This window comes from Euprymna scolopes, chromosome 6 (assembly GCF_053919585.1).
Source record: "Euprymna scolopes isolate OS-2025 chromosome 6, ASM5391958v1, whole genome shotgun sequence".
NCBI classification, from domain to species: domain Eukaryota; kingdom Metazoa; phylum Mollusca; class Cephalopoda; order Sepiida; family Sepiolidae; genus Euprymna; species Euprymna scolopes.
The window spans coordinates 9,420,157-9,435,377 of record NC_136487.1 but is presented as its reverse complement, the minus strand read 5'-3'; the positions used below and the strand labels follow the sequence as shown (position 1 = coordinate 9,435,377).

Here is a 15,221-nt window from a genome sequence, read left to right as displayed (position 1 = left end):
ATAATAATAATTTGATACAATTTTTATTTATTAGACGATTATTCCAGGAATTGAAATAGGGGGTCTTTACTTTATATATAATAATAATTTGATACAATTTTTGTTTATTAGACGATTATTCCAGGAATTGAAATAGGGGGTCTTTACTTTATATATAATAATAATTTGATACAATTTTTATTTATTAGACGATTATTCCAGGAATTGAAATAGAGGGTCTTTACTTTATATATAATAATAATTTGATACAATTTTTGTTTATTAGACGATTATTCCAGGAATTGAAATAGGGGGTCTTTACTTTATATATAATAATAATTTGATACAATTTTTATTTATTAGACGATTATTCCAGGAATTGAAATAGGGGGTCTTTACTTTATATATAATAATAATTTGATACAATTTTTGTTTATTAGACGATTATTCCAGGAATTGAAATAGGGGGTCTTTACTTTATATATAATAATAATTTGATACAATTTTTATTTATTAGACTATTATTCCAGGAATTGAAATAGGGGGTCTTTACTTTATATATAATAATAATTTGATACAATTTTTATTTATTAGACGATTATTCCAGGAATTGAAATAGGGGGTCTTTACTTTATATATAATAATAATTTGATACAATTTTTGTTTATTAGACGATTATTCCAGGAATTGAAATAGGGGGTCTTTACTTTATATATAATAATAATTTGATACAATTTTTATTTATTAGACTATTATTCCAGGAATTGAAATAGGGGGTCTTTACTTTATATATAATAATAATTTGATACAATTTTTATTTATTAGACGATTATTCCAGGAATTGAAATAGGGGGTCTTTACTTTATATATAATAATAATTTGATACAATTTTTGTTTATTAGACGATTATTCCAGGAATTGAAATAGGGGGTCTTTACTTTATATATAATAATAATTTGATACAATTTTTATTTATTAGACGATTATTCCAGGAATTGAAATAGAGGGTCTTTACTTTATATATAATAATAATTTGATACAATTTTTGTTTATTAGACGATTATTCCAGGAATTGAAATAGGGGGTCTTTACTTTATATATAATAATAATTTGATACAATTTTTATTTATTAGACGATTATTCCAGGAATTGAAATAGGGGGTCTTTACTTTATATATAATAATAATTTGATACAATTTTTGTTTATTAGACGATTATTCCAGGAATTGAAATAGGGGGTCTTTACTTTATATATAATAATAATTTGATACAATTTTTATTTATTAGACTATTATTCCAGGAATTGAAATAGGGGGTCTTTACTTTATATATAATAATAATTTGATACAATTTTTATTTATTAGACGATTATTCCAGGAATTGAAATAGGGGGTCTTTACTTTATATATAATAATAATTTGATACAATTTTTATTTATTAGACGATTATTCCAGGAATTGAAATAGGGGGTCTTTACTTTATATATAATAATAATTTGATACAATTTTTGTTTATTAGACGATTATTCCAGGAATTGAAATAGGGGGTCTTTACTTTATATATAATAATAATTTGATACAATTTTTGTTTATTAGACGATTATTCCAGGAATTGAAATAGGGGGTCTTTACTGTATATATAATAATAATTTGATACAATTTTTATTTATTAGACTATTATTCCAGGAATTGAAATAGGGGGTCTTTACTTTATATATAATAATAATTTGATACAATTTTTATTTATTAGACTATTATTCCAGGAATTGAAATAGGGGGTCTTTACTTTATATATAATAATAATTTGATACAATTTTTGTTTATTAGACTATTATTCCAGGAATTGAAATAGGGGGTCTTTACTTTATATATAATAATAATTTGATACAATTTTTGTTTATTAGACGATTATTCCAGGAATTGAAATAGGGGGTCTTTACTTTATATATAATAATAATTTGATACAATTTTTGTTTATTAGACGATTATTCCAGGAATTGAAATAGGGGGTCTTTACTGTATATATAATAATAATTTGATACAATTTTTATTTATTAGACTATTATTCCAGGAATTGAAATAGGGGGTCTTTACTTTATATATAATAATAATTTGATACAATTTTTATTTATTAGACTATTATTCCAGGAATTGAAATAGGGGGTCTTTACTTTATATATAATAATAATTTGATACAATTTTTGTTTATTAGACTATTATTCCAGGAATTGAAATAGGGGGTCTTTACTTTATATATAATAATAATTTGATACAATTTTTGTTTATTAGACGATTATTCCAGGAATTGAAATAGGGGGTCTTTACTTTATATATAATAATAATTTGATACAATTTTTGTTTATTAGACGATTATTCCAGGAATTGAAATAGGGGGTCTTTACTTTATATATAATAATAATTTGATACAATTTTTATTTATTAGACTATTATTCCAGGAATTGAAATAGGGGGTCTTTACTTTATATATAATAATAATTTGATACAATTTTTGTTTATTAGACGATTATTCCAGGAATTGAAATAGGGGGTCTTTACTTTATATATAATAATAATTTGATACAATTTTTATTTATTAGACTATTATTCCAGGAATTGAAATAGGGGGTCTTTACTTTATATATAATAATAATTTGATACAATTTTTGTTTATTAGACGATTATTCCAGGAATTGAAATAGGGGGTCTTTACTTTATATATAATAATAATTTGATACAATTTTTGTTTATTAGACGATTATTCCAGGAATTGAAATAGGGGGTCTTTACTTTATATATAATAATAATTTGATACAATTTTTGTTTATTAGACGATTATTCCAGGAATTGAAATAGGGGGTCTTTACTTTATATATAATAATAATTTGATACAATTTTTATTTATTAGACTATTATTCCAGGAATTGAAATAGGGGGTCTTTACTTTATATATAATAATAATTTGATACAATTTTTATTTATTAGACGATTATTCCAGGAATTGAAATAGGGGGTCTTTACTTTATATATAATAATAATTTGATACAATTTTTATTTATTAGACGATTATTCCAGGAATTGAAATAGGGGGTCTTTACTTTATATATAATAATAATTTGATACAATTTTTGTTTATTAGACGATTATTCCAGGAATTGAAATAGGGGGTCTTTACTTTATATATAATAATAATTTGATACAATTTTTGTTTATTAGACGATTATTCCAGGAATTGAAATAGGGGGTCTTTACTGTATATATAATAATAATTTGATACAATTTTTATTTATTAGACTATTATTCCAGGAATTGAAATAGGGGGTCTTTACTTTATATATAATAATAATTTGATACAATTTTTATTTATTAGACTATTATTCCAGGAATTGAAATAGGGGGTCTTTACTTTATATATAATAATAATTTGATACAATTTTTGTTTATTAGACTATTATTCCAGGAATTGAAATAGGGGGTCTTTACTTTATATATAATAATAATTTGATACAATTTTTGTTTATTAGACGATTATTCCAGGAATTGAAATAGGGGGTCTTTACTTTATATATAATAATAATTTGATACAATTTTTGTTTATTAGACGATTATTCCAGGAATTGAAATAGGGGGTCTTTACTGTATATATAATAATAATTTGATACAATTTTTATTTATTAGACTATTATTCCAGGAATTGAAATAGGGGGTCTTTACTTTATATATAATAATAATTTGATACAATTTTTATTTATTAGACTATTATTCCAGGAATTGAAATAGGGGGTCTTTACTTTATATATAATAATAATTTGATACAATTTTTGTTTATTAGACTATTATTCCAGGAATTGAAATAGGGGGTCTTTACTTTATATATAATAATAATTTGATACAATTTTTGTTTATTAGACGATTATTCCAGGAATTGAAATAGGGGGTCTTTACTTTATATATAATAATAATTTGATACAATTTTTGTTTATTAGACGATTATTCCAGGAATTGAAATAGGGGGTCTTTACTTTATATATAATAATAATTTGATACAATTTTTATTTATTAGACTATTATTCCAGGAATTGAAATAGGGGGTCTTTACTTTATATATAATAATAATTTGATACAATTTTTGTTTATTAGACGATTATTCCAGGAATTGAAATAGGGGGTCTTTACTTTATATATAATAATAATTTGATACAATTTTTATTTATTAGACTATTATTCCAGGAATTGAAATAGGGGGTCTTTACTTTATATATAATAATAATTTGATACAATTTTTGTTTATTAGACGATTATTCCAGGAATTGAAATAGGGGGTCTTTACTTTATATATAATAATAATTTGATACAATTTTTGTTTATTAGACGATTATTCCAGGAATTGAAATAGGGGGTCTTTACTGTATATATAATAATAATTTGATACAATTTTTGTTTATTAGACGATTATTCCAGGAATTGAAATAGGGGGTCTTTACTTTATATATAATAATAATTTGATACAATTTTTGTTTATTAGACTATTATTCCAGGAATTGAAATAGGGGGTCTTTACTTTATATATAATAATAATTTGATACAATTTTTATTTATTAGACTATTATTCCAGGAATTGAAATAGGGGGTCTTTACTTTATATATAATAATAATTTGATACAATTTTTATTTATTAGACTATTATTCCAGGAATTGAAATAGGGGGTCTTTACTTTATATATAATAATAATTTGATACAATTTTTGTTTATTAGACGATTATTCCAGGAATTGAAATAGGGGGTCTTTACTTTATATATAATAATAATTTGATACAATTTTTATTTATTAGACTATTATTCCAGGAATTGAAATAGGGGGTCTTTACTTTATATATAATAATAATTTGATACAATTTTTATTTATTAGACTATTATTCCAGGAATTGAAATAGGGGGTCTTTACTTTATATATAATAATAATTTGATACAATTTTTATTTATTAGACTATTATTCCAGGAATTGAAATAGGGGGTCTTTACTTTATATATAATAATAATTTGATACAATTTTTGTTTATTAGACGATTATTCCAGGAATTGAAATAGGGGGTCTTTACTTTATATATAATAATAATTTGATACAATTTTTGTTTATTAGACGATTATTCCAGGAATTGAAATAGGGGGTCTTTACTGTATATATAATAATAATTTGATACAATTTTTGTTTATTAGACGATTATTCCAGGAATTGAAATAGGGGGTCTTTACTTTATATATACGATTTAGTTAATTCTAAAATTGGAAATATTTTACTTTATTTATTTAAAAAAAAACTGGCGGTATTTCCAGAGTGTTGACGTGTAATCACTCACAGAATGTAGAATCTCATTCATATTATTTTGCATTGACAGCGTGGGAGCAAAGAATAGAATTTAATCCAAAACATCAATATATGGTCCAAAACTACGTAGAATCATATCAGGAATTGATTGTAAACAGACCAAATATGTAAAAAAAAAAAAAATATTAACAAACTTTAAAATGAAGATATGTTCAATTGATTAAAAAAATACATCAAATGATTTAAGATATTAAAAAAAAAAAAAACGGATGATAAGGTAATAAATAATAGATTTATTTGACATAATATTAATTAATAATTAGTTAATTTAAAAAATTTTTGAAAGCATGTACTTATTGCTTACCAAATTCGTATTGCTATATATTCTGTTCCAGAATTACCTAGAAATTTGACAGGTTTGAAAGGTTATCAAAATCTAGGAAGCCTATTTAATTTTTAAGACACTTTTCTACCTTCAGTTAGTGGTGAAGGTGGGAGAATAATCGCCTAAAGCCTTCTTTGAAATCTGGTGATTGCTATTATTTTTGCTGCAACAATTTTGTGAATTCAATTAGATATTTCGTTTTGTTTCTTTTTGTTGTTCAAGGTGTGACTATGCATCTCTAAAAGATCCTCTGTCTGTTGATTAGTTGATCTGTCACGCTTAACTCTGAAATAACATTTCCATTGCTAAACATTGTATCTTAGATGCATATAAGGCTCTGTCAGTCTGCCGTACTTCTGTTTGAAATATTATTTTCATTGGCAAATGTGCAGATTTTAATGGACACAGCTGATGAATATACATTTTTGTCTTCATCTCAAAATCCACTTTCGCTTTTTCTATCAGACTGGAATAATGGAGAAGAACACCAGTTGCTTACTTCCCTCGTACGCGGAGAAACCTAAACATTGATATGCGAAAGCATGTTTTCTCCACAGTCGGTGTGAATATAAGATGACTGTCAAAAACTCTCTACCAGAGTTTCCCAATGGGGGCCGTACCACCCACCAGGGGGGGGGGCGTTATGAGACTTCAGGTGGGGGGGCCAAATTTATCCTATAGGGGGTCCCTGAGATCGTTTAGGGAAAGGGCAGTGAAAAACTGGAAGCTTCTAACAACATTTCTAGGCGTTTCTCAACTTTTGCTGCCCATCAACAACAATCTGTACATTGATCGATGATTCCTGTGATTATTTTTTTTATATTTTTATTGATTATTGTATTAGAAATGCTATGATATATTAATTGACCCACTTCATTTATAGTTGTTACTGTTCCCATTCGATGGACAGTGTAGAATTTTGTTGAATAAACTATATGAATATTTAATTATTTATTTTCACTTTAATCAGGTACTACCACTCACTACTACTATTATTTTGTAGGGAGGGGGGCAGTAGTAAGTATCCAAGTGTTCGGGGAGGGGCAGTAGTAAGTATCCAAGTGTTCGGGGGGGGGCAGTAGTAAGTATCCAAATGTTCGGGGGGGGGGTCGTTTGCCGAAAAATGTTGGGAAACCCTGCTCTATGCCTACTTCGTATGGTAGAGTAAGTAAAAACTGTCTCATTTTGTTTCATTCGTTACATTTGTATATGTATGAATAAAACGTATTTGGGTATAGTTTCTCCTTATTCTGTGTCATTCAGTTCAATAGATATGTTTTTTTTTCTTTACAGCTTGATAAAGGTGATGAAAAGAAATACATTTCTGATTAAAAAAAAACGTTTTTTTTTTTTTGTTTTTTTTTTTTCAGAAACTTTAAAATGATAGAATTTAAGTAATAATAATGTTTTTAGCTAATATTTCTAGTTTTATTTCTTTGAATGAAATTCATTCCATTTTTATGTTATTAAATTATGTTTTCATGCAACCTCCATATATGTGGGAGCACAGACATACTTATACCTCACCATCTCCTTTAGTACCTTGTTTGGTAAACAAATGGCAGAATATGATATAATAAAAATCTAACATAATAATCTTATCTTGTCAGATTTTCAAAGTCAGACCCAAATAACATTTTAGCTGAAAAATCAAACTTTGTTTCTGACTCGCTAATTTTCATTTCTTATTATAATACCAAGTTATTAGTGATACTTATGTACTTATCTGAAACTTATTTTTAAATTATTTAGTTCTAGCTTCTAATCTAAAGCTTTTTAAATAATCACCTAAAAATAAAAACCAGTGATGATAACTCATTTTAAATTGAAGAATATTATAGGATTTGTCTACTTTAAGTTAAAAAATGTGCAAACAAGTGAAATTAAAAGCTAAAATGACATCACTGCATCCCGGGTAACGCCAGAAGAGTAATAAAAAACATATTTTCTTAAAACTTTTTTTTGTTTACAACATTTTGAAATTGGCAGCATATATGCTTGCTAATTTTTTTGCTAAGATTATTTTTTGTTTATGTTTTTATCATTAGTGTAATTTATCCTTATATTGTCGTTTTTACAATTTATTATTTTAACTATTATTAGTATATTACTAATTTAACTCTGTTTTATTATTAACTTCATCTTTTAATAATTAGTTTTCAGAATGAAATTTCAATATTATTATTGCTTTAACAGTTTTTTTTTCATATTTTATTGAGTTTTAAATTAAACTTTTTACTTAAATTTCATAACTTCCAAGCGAAGACACACTCCAATTTTTTTTTTGAAAAGGAAGTTTACCTCGATAATTTAAAGAACATTACATCACCCATACCATTCTGGTTCGACATATTTCGTTGGTAAATAAATATTTAATAAAAACTTATTGAATTCTTAATATTGTCATTTGTTCTGTTTACCTTGTCTTGTATTCAATAGTTTTTTTTCTACCAAAATGCTTTTTTTTAGCCTCTAAAATTCAACGATAACCCAATCAAACTACAATATCCTCCTCATTTTATTTTTTATCTATAGTTTTACTAGTTTAGTTAATATTACTCCAACTAATATTTAATAAATGCTGACATATAATAATTGTGTGTATTTTTTGTCTCTCATGCATAAGTGAATTGAAATTTCTCTGGACAAATTTTTAGTCAAAATCTAAAAAGAAAATCTATTTCCATATACAAAAATGCATATATTTTCACCTTGAGTGATCTGTTGCATGAAGTATGAAATAATATAGGATTATTTGCTGTAAAGTTATATAAAAAAGAAGAAAATAAAAATGTTTAGGATTTAAGATTGGTTTAAATATAAATTTATAATTTAAATAGATCCATAAGAAGTACTTTTTAATAAATATAAATGCAATTTTATTTTTTCAAAATATCTATTTGAATGAGAATGATTTTTTTAATTCTTATTATTTTATAATATTGAAAATAAAATGATGAAATTTGATAAAAAAAAAAAAATGGAATGATAAAACATAAACCAAGAAAACCATAAAAGTTAACAAATAAATATATTTTCCTGCCTGGTAAGGATTCGATAGTTTTGGACCATAAGACAATTTACTTTCACGTTATACTTCTGTTCACCAACAAATTATAATTTCTTTTTTTTCCCTTTCTTTTCTTTTTCATCTGCCGCTTTTTAACGAAATTTGCGTAGGAAAAAAATCCCCTCAGAACCCAGAAACACTTAAATTCTTTAGAATTGAAAAAAAAAGAAAAGGAAATTGTTTAGGAATCTTTTTTTTTTATATACTTTTTTTTTATCTGTTTCTGTTTTTTTCTTTTCTTTTTCATTTTTTTTTTTTTGTTACCCCAAGACAAAAAGTTGACTTGTTTTTCTTTTCAAAATTCCTTTTTAAAGCCTTTTAACTTTTTGCCCATTTCAGTTCATGTTTTTTTATTCTTTTTCAAATTGTGCCAATTTTATTCCATGTTTGTTAATTGTTCTTTTCTTGTTCCTCTTATTCTCTCAATGCCATTTCACGCTCAAGTTTCTTGATCTTGAGCTGATGATATCTTTTTTGAGCTTCCACCCTCTGCGAGTCCACCCCATAGTAAGCAAGCTGTGCTTCAATTCGCTTCCTCTCCATTTTATATAAATTGGTTTCGGCCTCAATCCTCTGCTTGTCAGCGACCATAGTATCGAGTTCCAATTTTGTGAGTTCATCGGTTGATTGAGATTTTCGTTTTCTGCCTGCGGCGATCGAAAGTCGACTCATGAGTGGCGCATCGTCAAATGGAGGCGGTGGTCGTCGGCCAGGTTCGACGATATCCGGAATGTCTCTGTCTGTTTGTATTCCCATCTCATGTGTTCGAAAAAAGTAATCACCAACACCCAAACTGCGGGTCCGAAGGCTTGGGCCAACGGCGACTTCATGCGTTATTATTGCTGGTTTCATGTAATCGTAAAATCTAATAGGTGATGTTGCAGTGTTTCTGGTTCGCAGCGTGTGGTGTCGGTTCGCTGATTCAATCGTTCTGAAGTGTGTTTCGATAACAGGTGGTCTTTCGGGCGCCTTGAAGTTTGCTGCTACAGCAATATCATGTGTCTGTAATTTAGCGCTGATGCAAACATCACGTGTACGAACACTGGACGTCATAGTTGCAGCATCGTTCGTAATTGGTTTTGTAACGCTCGGCGTTCTTGGTACAGTCCCCACATCCCGAAATCTGATTGGTTCATGGTATTCACTTTTTGTTTCTATTGTTTGCGTTGAGGTGGTAGATTTCGGTGGAGAATTTGTTTGGGTGCCAACTTCGGCCAACGGCCCAAGTCCATATTTTATATTGTCTGGAAATAAAAGAAAAAAAAAAACAGCAAATAAAATTGAAATCTTAGGATTAATTATTAATTTAAAAAAAAAAAAACACACCAACACAAAAATATTTACAAAGTTAATAAGTTCAATTAGAAAAATAGAAATTAAAAAAAAGTTAATTTTCCTTGTTTTGAATTATTCATTTCTATTATTATTATTTTTTTTTTTACAAGATAGTCACCACTTATCAAGGCCTGGAAGCCACTCGGGGATAAGGGTTATTGTGTGTACAGTACGTTAGTTTTGGAGATCTGATAAAGTGTCTTACTTAAGGAGGTGGTTCATCAGGAATTTGTTCACATTGGACTTGAAGACATCCAGGTTGTAGTCAGGTGGGAAACAGGTAACCGGAACAGAGTTCCACAGGCGTGCACTTCTAAGAAAGAAGCTTTGTTCATGGAATCTACGTTTTGATTTTGGCACAGATAAGGAGTGGGGAGAATTTTTGACAGTGGTTTCAGCTAGACGGGTGTTTTTCGTGAAAGATTGGTGAAGGGAGACCAGAGATTGGAGTTCAGACGAGCACCTGCCATGGTAGTAACGATAAAACAAAGACAGGCTCGCAACGTCTCTCCTGTGAGAGAGAGGTTGCAGAGAAGAGAAAAGAGCATCACCACGGAGCCTATTTTGTACTCTGTCAAGGCAGGATAGGCTGTTTTTAGCAGCTCCTGCCCAGATGTGGCAGCAGTACTCCATTATTATTATTATTATTATTATATTATTATTATTATTATTATTATTATTATTCACTAGGAGTTTTTACACAGGCCATCATCAAAGAATTCTCTTTGAGGACAACTTCTGATGTTCTCTGGAGTTTGAGTGCAGCAAGTCTCCCAAGATTTCTAGTACTCACCTCTTTTGATAACCTTTACAAATTAATTTGCATTATCGCAATAGCCGTTTATCATTAGTTTCTCATTGGTAGCAACCATTGGTCTTCACTGGAATTTGGGCAGCAATAAACCTCCTCAAGATCTCAGTCCTGTTTGAACTCATTCAGTGGAGGTCTGGCTAGTGCTTTCTCTGCTCAGTTTTTCCATCCTTCTTAACCCTCTTCAATTATTTGGTGTGGTGCCAGTTTATGCCAACACCAAAATTTTTTTTTATTGTTATTTTTTTTTGGGGGGGGGTACAACTTACAATTATATAGTTTCATATAGAGTTTCATTCCATTTATTATAATTATCATATTTTTAGAAACAATTTCTATATAAATAAAACTCAATGTCTGTTTGTCTGTACACGAATAAGTTCCTATATGATTTACTATTATACTAAACTGACCATATACAATGATAGAAGAGGTATTAAAAAGCAAAAATGGGTATGTTAAAGTCACCTCCAACCAATGATGGCACGACCCCAGATGGGAAACCCTATACATGCTCACATTATTTCATGTAGAGCTGCCAAATTTGACAGGATAACCCACCATGGGGAGGGGAAAGTTACACCGTTACCCGACCAATGGGGATAGGGGAGCACAGAGGTGTCACTTATAAATGGGAACCCTATGCACACTCACACCGTTTGTAGTAGAGCTATCAAACTTAACATGATAACCATAGGAAGGGAGAGGTTTTTATAGGTTACATCGCTCACTCACACCAATGGAGATGGGGCCCCATGGGAATTACTTGTAATAGGGAACCCTAATTAGTGTTCATATGTTTGTGTCAAAGATTCCCACTACTGCCCCCTCATGCTCATTTGAGGGGTTTGCTTTGGTTTTGATACTCAAAAGTTTGAAGCTATCTCTTTACACCCCCATCCCCTTTTCATAACTTTCATATCATACTTATACATTTTTAAATCGGAATTCATTTATGAAGGCTCTTTTTTTAAATGTTATCAAAGAGTAAATCTTTAACAAAACAAAATTTATCAAGATAAGAAAAGCTCAACACTATCAAGGGGAACAAAAACAATAATATTAAATGAAAGATGAGGAATAAAAGTTTTATATAGCTCTATTATGTCATCAGAACAATAAGGATAAATTAAAGGGAAATTTAAGAAAAAAACTTCTTTAGACAATGGCATTTCGAAGCTAAATGCTTTCCATCAGAAAAGAAGGGTCAGAATTATACAAAATGCAAATATAGAAAAAACTGACTTAATGACATTTAGAAATCTAGCTTCGAAATGCCATGGCCTAAAGAAGCTTTTTCTTAAATTTCACATTAATTTGTCCTTATTGTTCTGATATATATATATATATATAACTTTTATTCCTCATCTTTAATTTAATATATATATATATATTCCAGGTTAAACATATCCAAAAGAAAAAACATGAATTTAACAAGAGTGTTGGTAGTGCTCAATAAAAAGAGCAAGATATTTTTTTATTCAATTTGGGTAAACAAAATGACCATTATGCGACAATGAATTTGTTGTTTGTACTTAAAAAAATTTCATCAGGCAATCAAAGCCTCCAGTCTTTATTGAGGTCAGTCTTTTAAATTAAAAGATTAAAAGACTAGCCTCAGTGAAGATCAGAGGCTTTGGTTGCCTGATGAAATCGTTTTAGATTAAAACAATAGATTTATTGTCATGACCAATGGTAATTTTGTTTACCTAAATTGAATAAAATAATATATGTATAAAGACTGACCTTCATGATACAGAGGCTTCTGCGCCTAATGAAATCTTTTTAGATTAAAACAGTAATTTTATTGTAGCAACATATGGGAATTTTGTTTAACTAAATTTAATAAAATATGTATATATATATATATATATATATATATATATATATATATATATATATATATATATATGAGAAAGTTTGAATAATTGAAGTTAAAATTTCCAACCATGATTAAATGATTAGTATATGGAATAAGTTGATAATCATAATAACAAACTAGTTAAAAATATTGGCACAGAAACATGTTTGAAGATTTCATGAGCTCCATTCTTCAGAAAAGTCTTCATCATGACAAGAAAACTCTATTCATTTGAAGTGAACAATTTTTACAGAGAAATGAGAAAGAAAATAAAGCGATGAAGTGGAGGGGAGGAGGTGGGGATGTGAAGGGTTGGTATCAACCAAGTGATGAAAAACAGAAAAGGTGAAAGAGTAGAGATTGTCGGACTGACTTCCTCATCTTGGTTGTTATTATCACAACGTTTCGGCCGTTTTGCCCTCCGGCCTTCGTCAGGTGTTTTGTATCGAACTGGGGAACCGTTTGTTAGGAGTCTCGAACCCAACCCTTTATTATTATTATGGGGGTACCGTGTTCGGACTCCAGCTAGGCTTTGGGACATAGTTGCTGATTCTCTGTTTTGAATGTTACTTTTTCACTGCCTTCGTTCAGGATTGAACTTTGGGTAACTGTAAACTTTGATACAACGTCTAGGACCACTCGGCCATATGTCCTAGTGACAACATTGTGACAATAACAACCGAGATGAGGAAGTCAGTCCGACAATCTCAATCAATGAAAACACCTCATCTCAAAAATACAGACAATTACAGTGAAAGAGTAGGTCAGATATTTTGAAAAATGGAGGGAAGCAGAGAAGGGGGAAGTGGATGAGCTACTTGATTTGGCAGATATTTAAATAGGAATCGTTGATGGTTAAGCGTTAAGTGATAGTAAAAGTTCTTTTGCCATGATGAAGTTCACACATATCAAAGTTATTAGTAAAAATGTATTTAGTTTGTGTGGGTGGTTCCAAAAGTAAAGCCTCCTATTTTTTTTTAGATCCAAAAATTGAAGATCTACGATGACGGGAATGGTACTATTAAAACGAGCTTTCTTTTTTGCTCCACAATTTATTTTTTAACAGTCACTACTACTATCAATGCACTTTTGCCAGGAATTCAATGATGCATCCCTGCTTCTGACGCACGTCCATGACAGGGATTGTTTTTTAGAATCTCACACCGTTAATATCTGCAACACAAAGATGGAACTTTCAGATCATGAATGCATAAGTTCAGCTATCATAACAATGCAATTTGCAATCTGATTTATTCGAACGGAATAATAATAGGAGACATTACTTTTGAAACACCCTTGTAGTTGTTTTATCAATTTAAAGATAGTTTTATTAAGTTTAGTGTATTTTAGAATATGTATGAATCCAATTTGAGATGTTTTCATGTTAAAGATTTTTTCTAAACGTTAAAATGTTTGCACGATATTTTCTTTGAATTTTAACTACATTTATCAAACTTAAATCAAGTTTAAAATGTTTGAATACATTTTAGAATCCTTGTATCAAGTTTAAAAAGTATGCATAAATATTGAAATTTTTAAACCAAGCTTAATATGTTTGTGCCAAGATTTGATTGTTAAGTTTAGCATGAATGCATCAAGATGTACAAATCGAGGACAAGATGTTGCATTAGATATGAAATGTATGAATTATTTGTAGATTTTAAGATATTGTAATATTTTAAGATTGTTTATGTATAGTTTAAGATGGTTGTATCGTCAAGTTTAAGATATATCAATTTTAAGATGTTTGTGTGTATCAAGTTTAAGATATCTTAAAATGTCTATATCATGTTTTAATTGTCCATAAATTTATGATATTTGTATCATGAAGTTTCTGATGTTCATAAAGTTTACGATGGTCATAAAATTTATGATATTCATTCAGTTTAAGATGATTGTTTTAAGTTATCTGTATCAAGTTTAAAAGTCTATATCAGGCTGAAGATGTTTGTATCAATTGTAAGATATTTGTAATCTTATGACAAGTCACGGAAACAAGGGTGGAGTGTGCGACGCTCAAAACTCGAAACGCAAACGATAGGACATGAAAAGGCGACATATGCTCAAATGCGACCGCGTCTTAATTTGCATATGTCAAATTTAAGCATATAAAAAGCCGTATTTCTTTAATTGGAGAGAAGATTTTTTCAAGATGTTTGTATCAAGAAGTGTCTATCAGGTTTAAAATGGTTTATAATAAGTTCGAAATGTCTATATCAAGGTCATCAATGTTTGCATTCAAAATATCAAAAGAAAAACATAATTAAATTCAGAAGCTATATCAACTTTTCACTTCAAATAACAAAACAAAACCAAGAAAGGATTTTTACCATAAAAACGAATAAAAGGATTACGATGTTATTTTACATAACATATATAACAACAAGGTGAACTTTATTGAAAATATATAATGTATTATACATTTGCTAATTAAAAAAAAAGGTCATTCTTAAAAAC

At 28.5% G+C, this 15,221-nt stretch overlaps 1 protein-coding gene across 4 annotated transcripts in view; it reads right to left on the bottom strand.

Annotated features, from left to right (window-relative positions):
* Positions 1-15,221, bottom strand: part of LOC145277493 (uncharacterized) — a 656,318-nt gene that overhangs the window by 61,826 nt on the left and 579,271 nt on the right. For 3 of the 4 annotated variants that reach the window (XM_080128881.1, XM_080128880.1, XM_080128882.1), the window contains one exon: positions 7,019-10,001. The exons of the other annotated variant lie outside the window; for it this stretch is intronic. In XM_080128881.1, coding sequence (XP_079985007.1) covers positions 9,172-10,001 — 830 coding nt within the window. In that variant the 3' untranslated portion in view covers positions 7,019-9,171. Of the gene's footprint in view, positions 1-7,018; positions 10,002-15,221 lie in introns of those variants that run through there. 4 annotated transcript variants of the gene reach the window in all.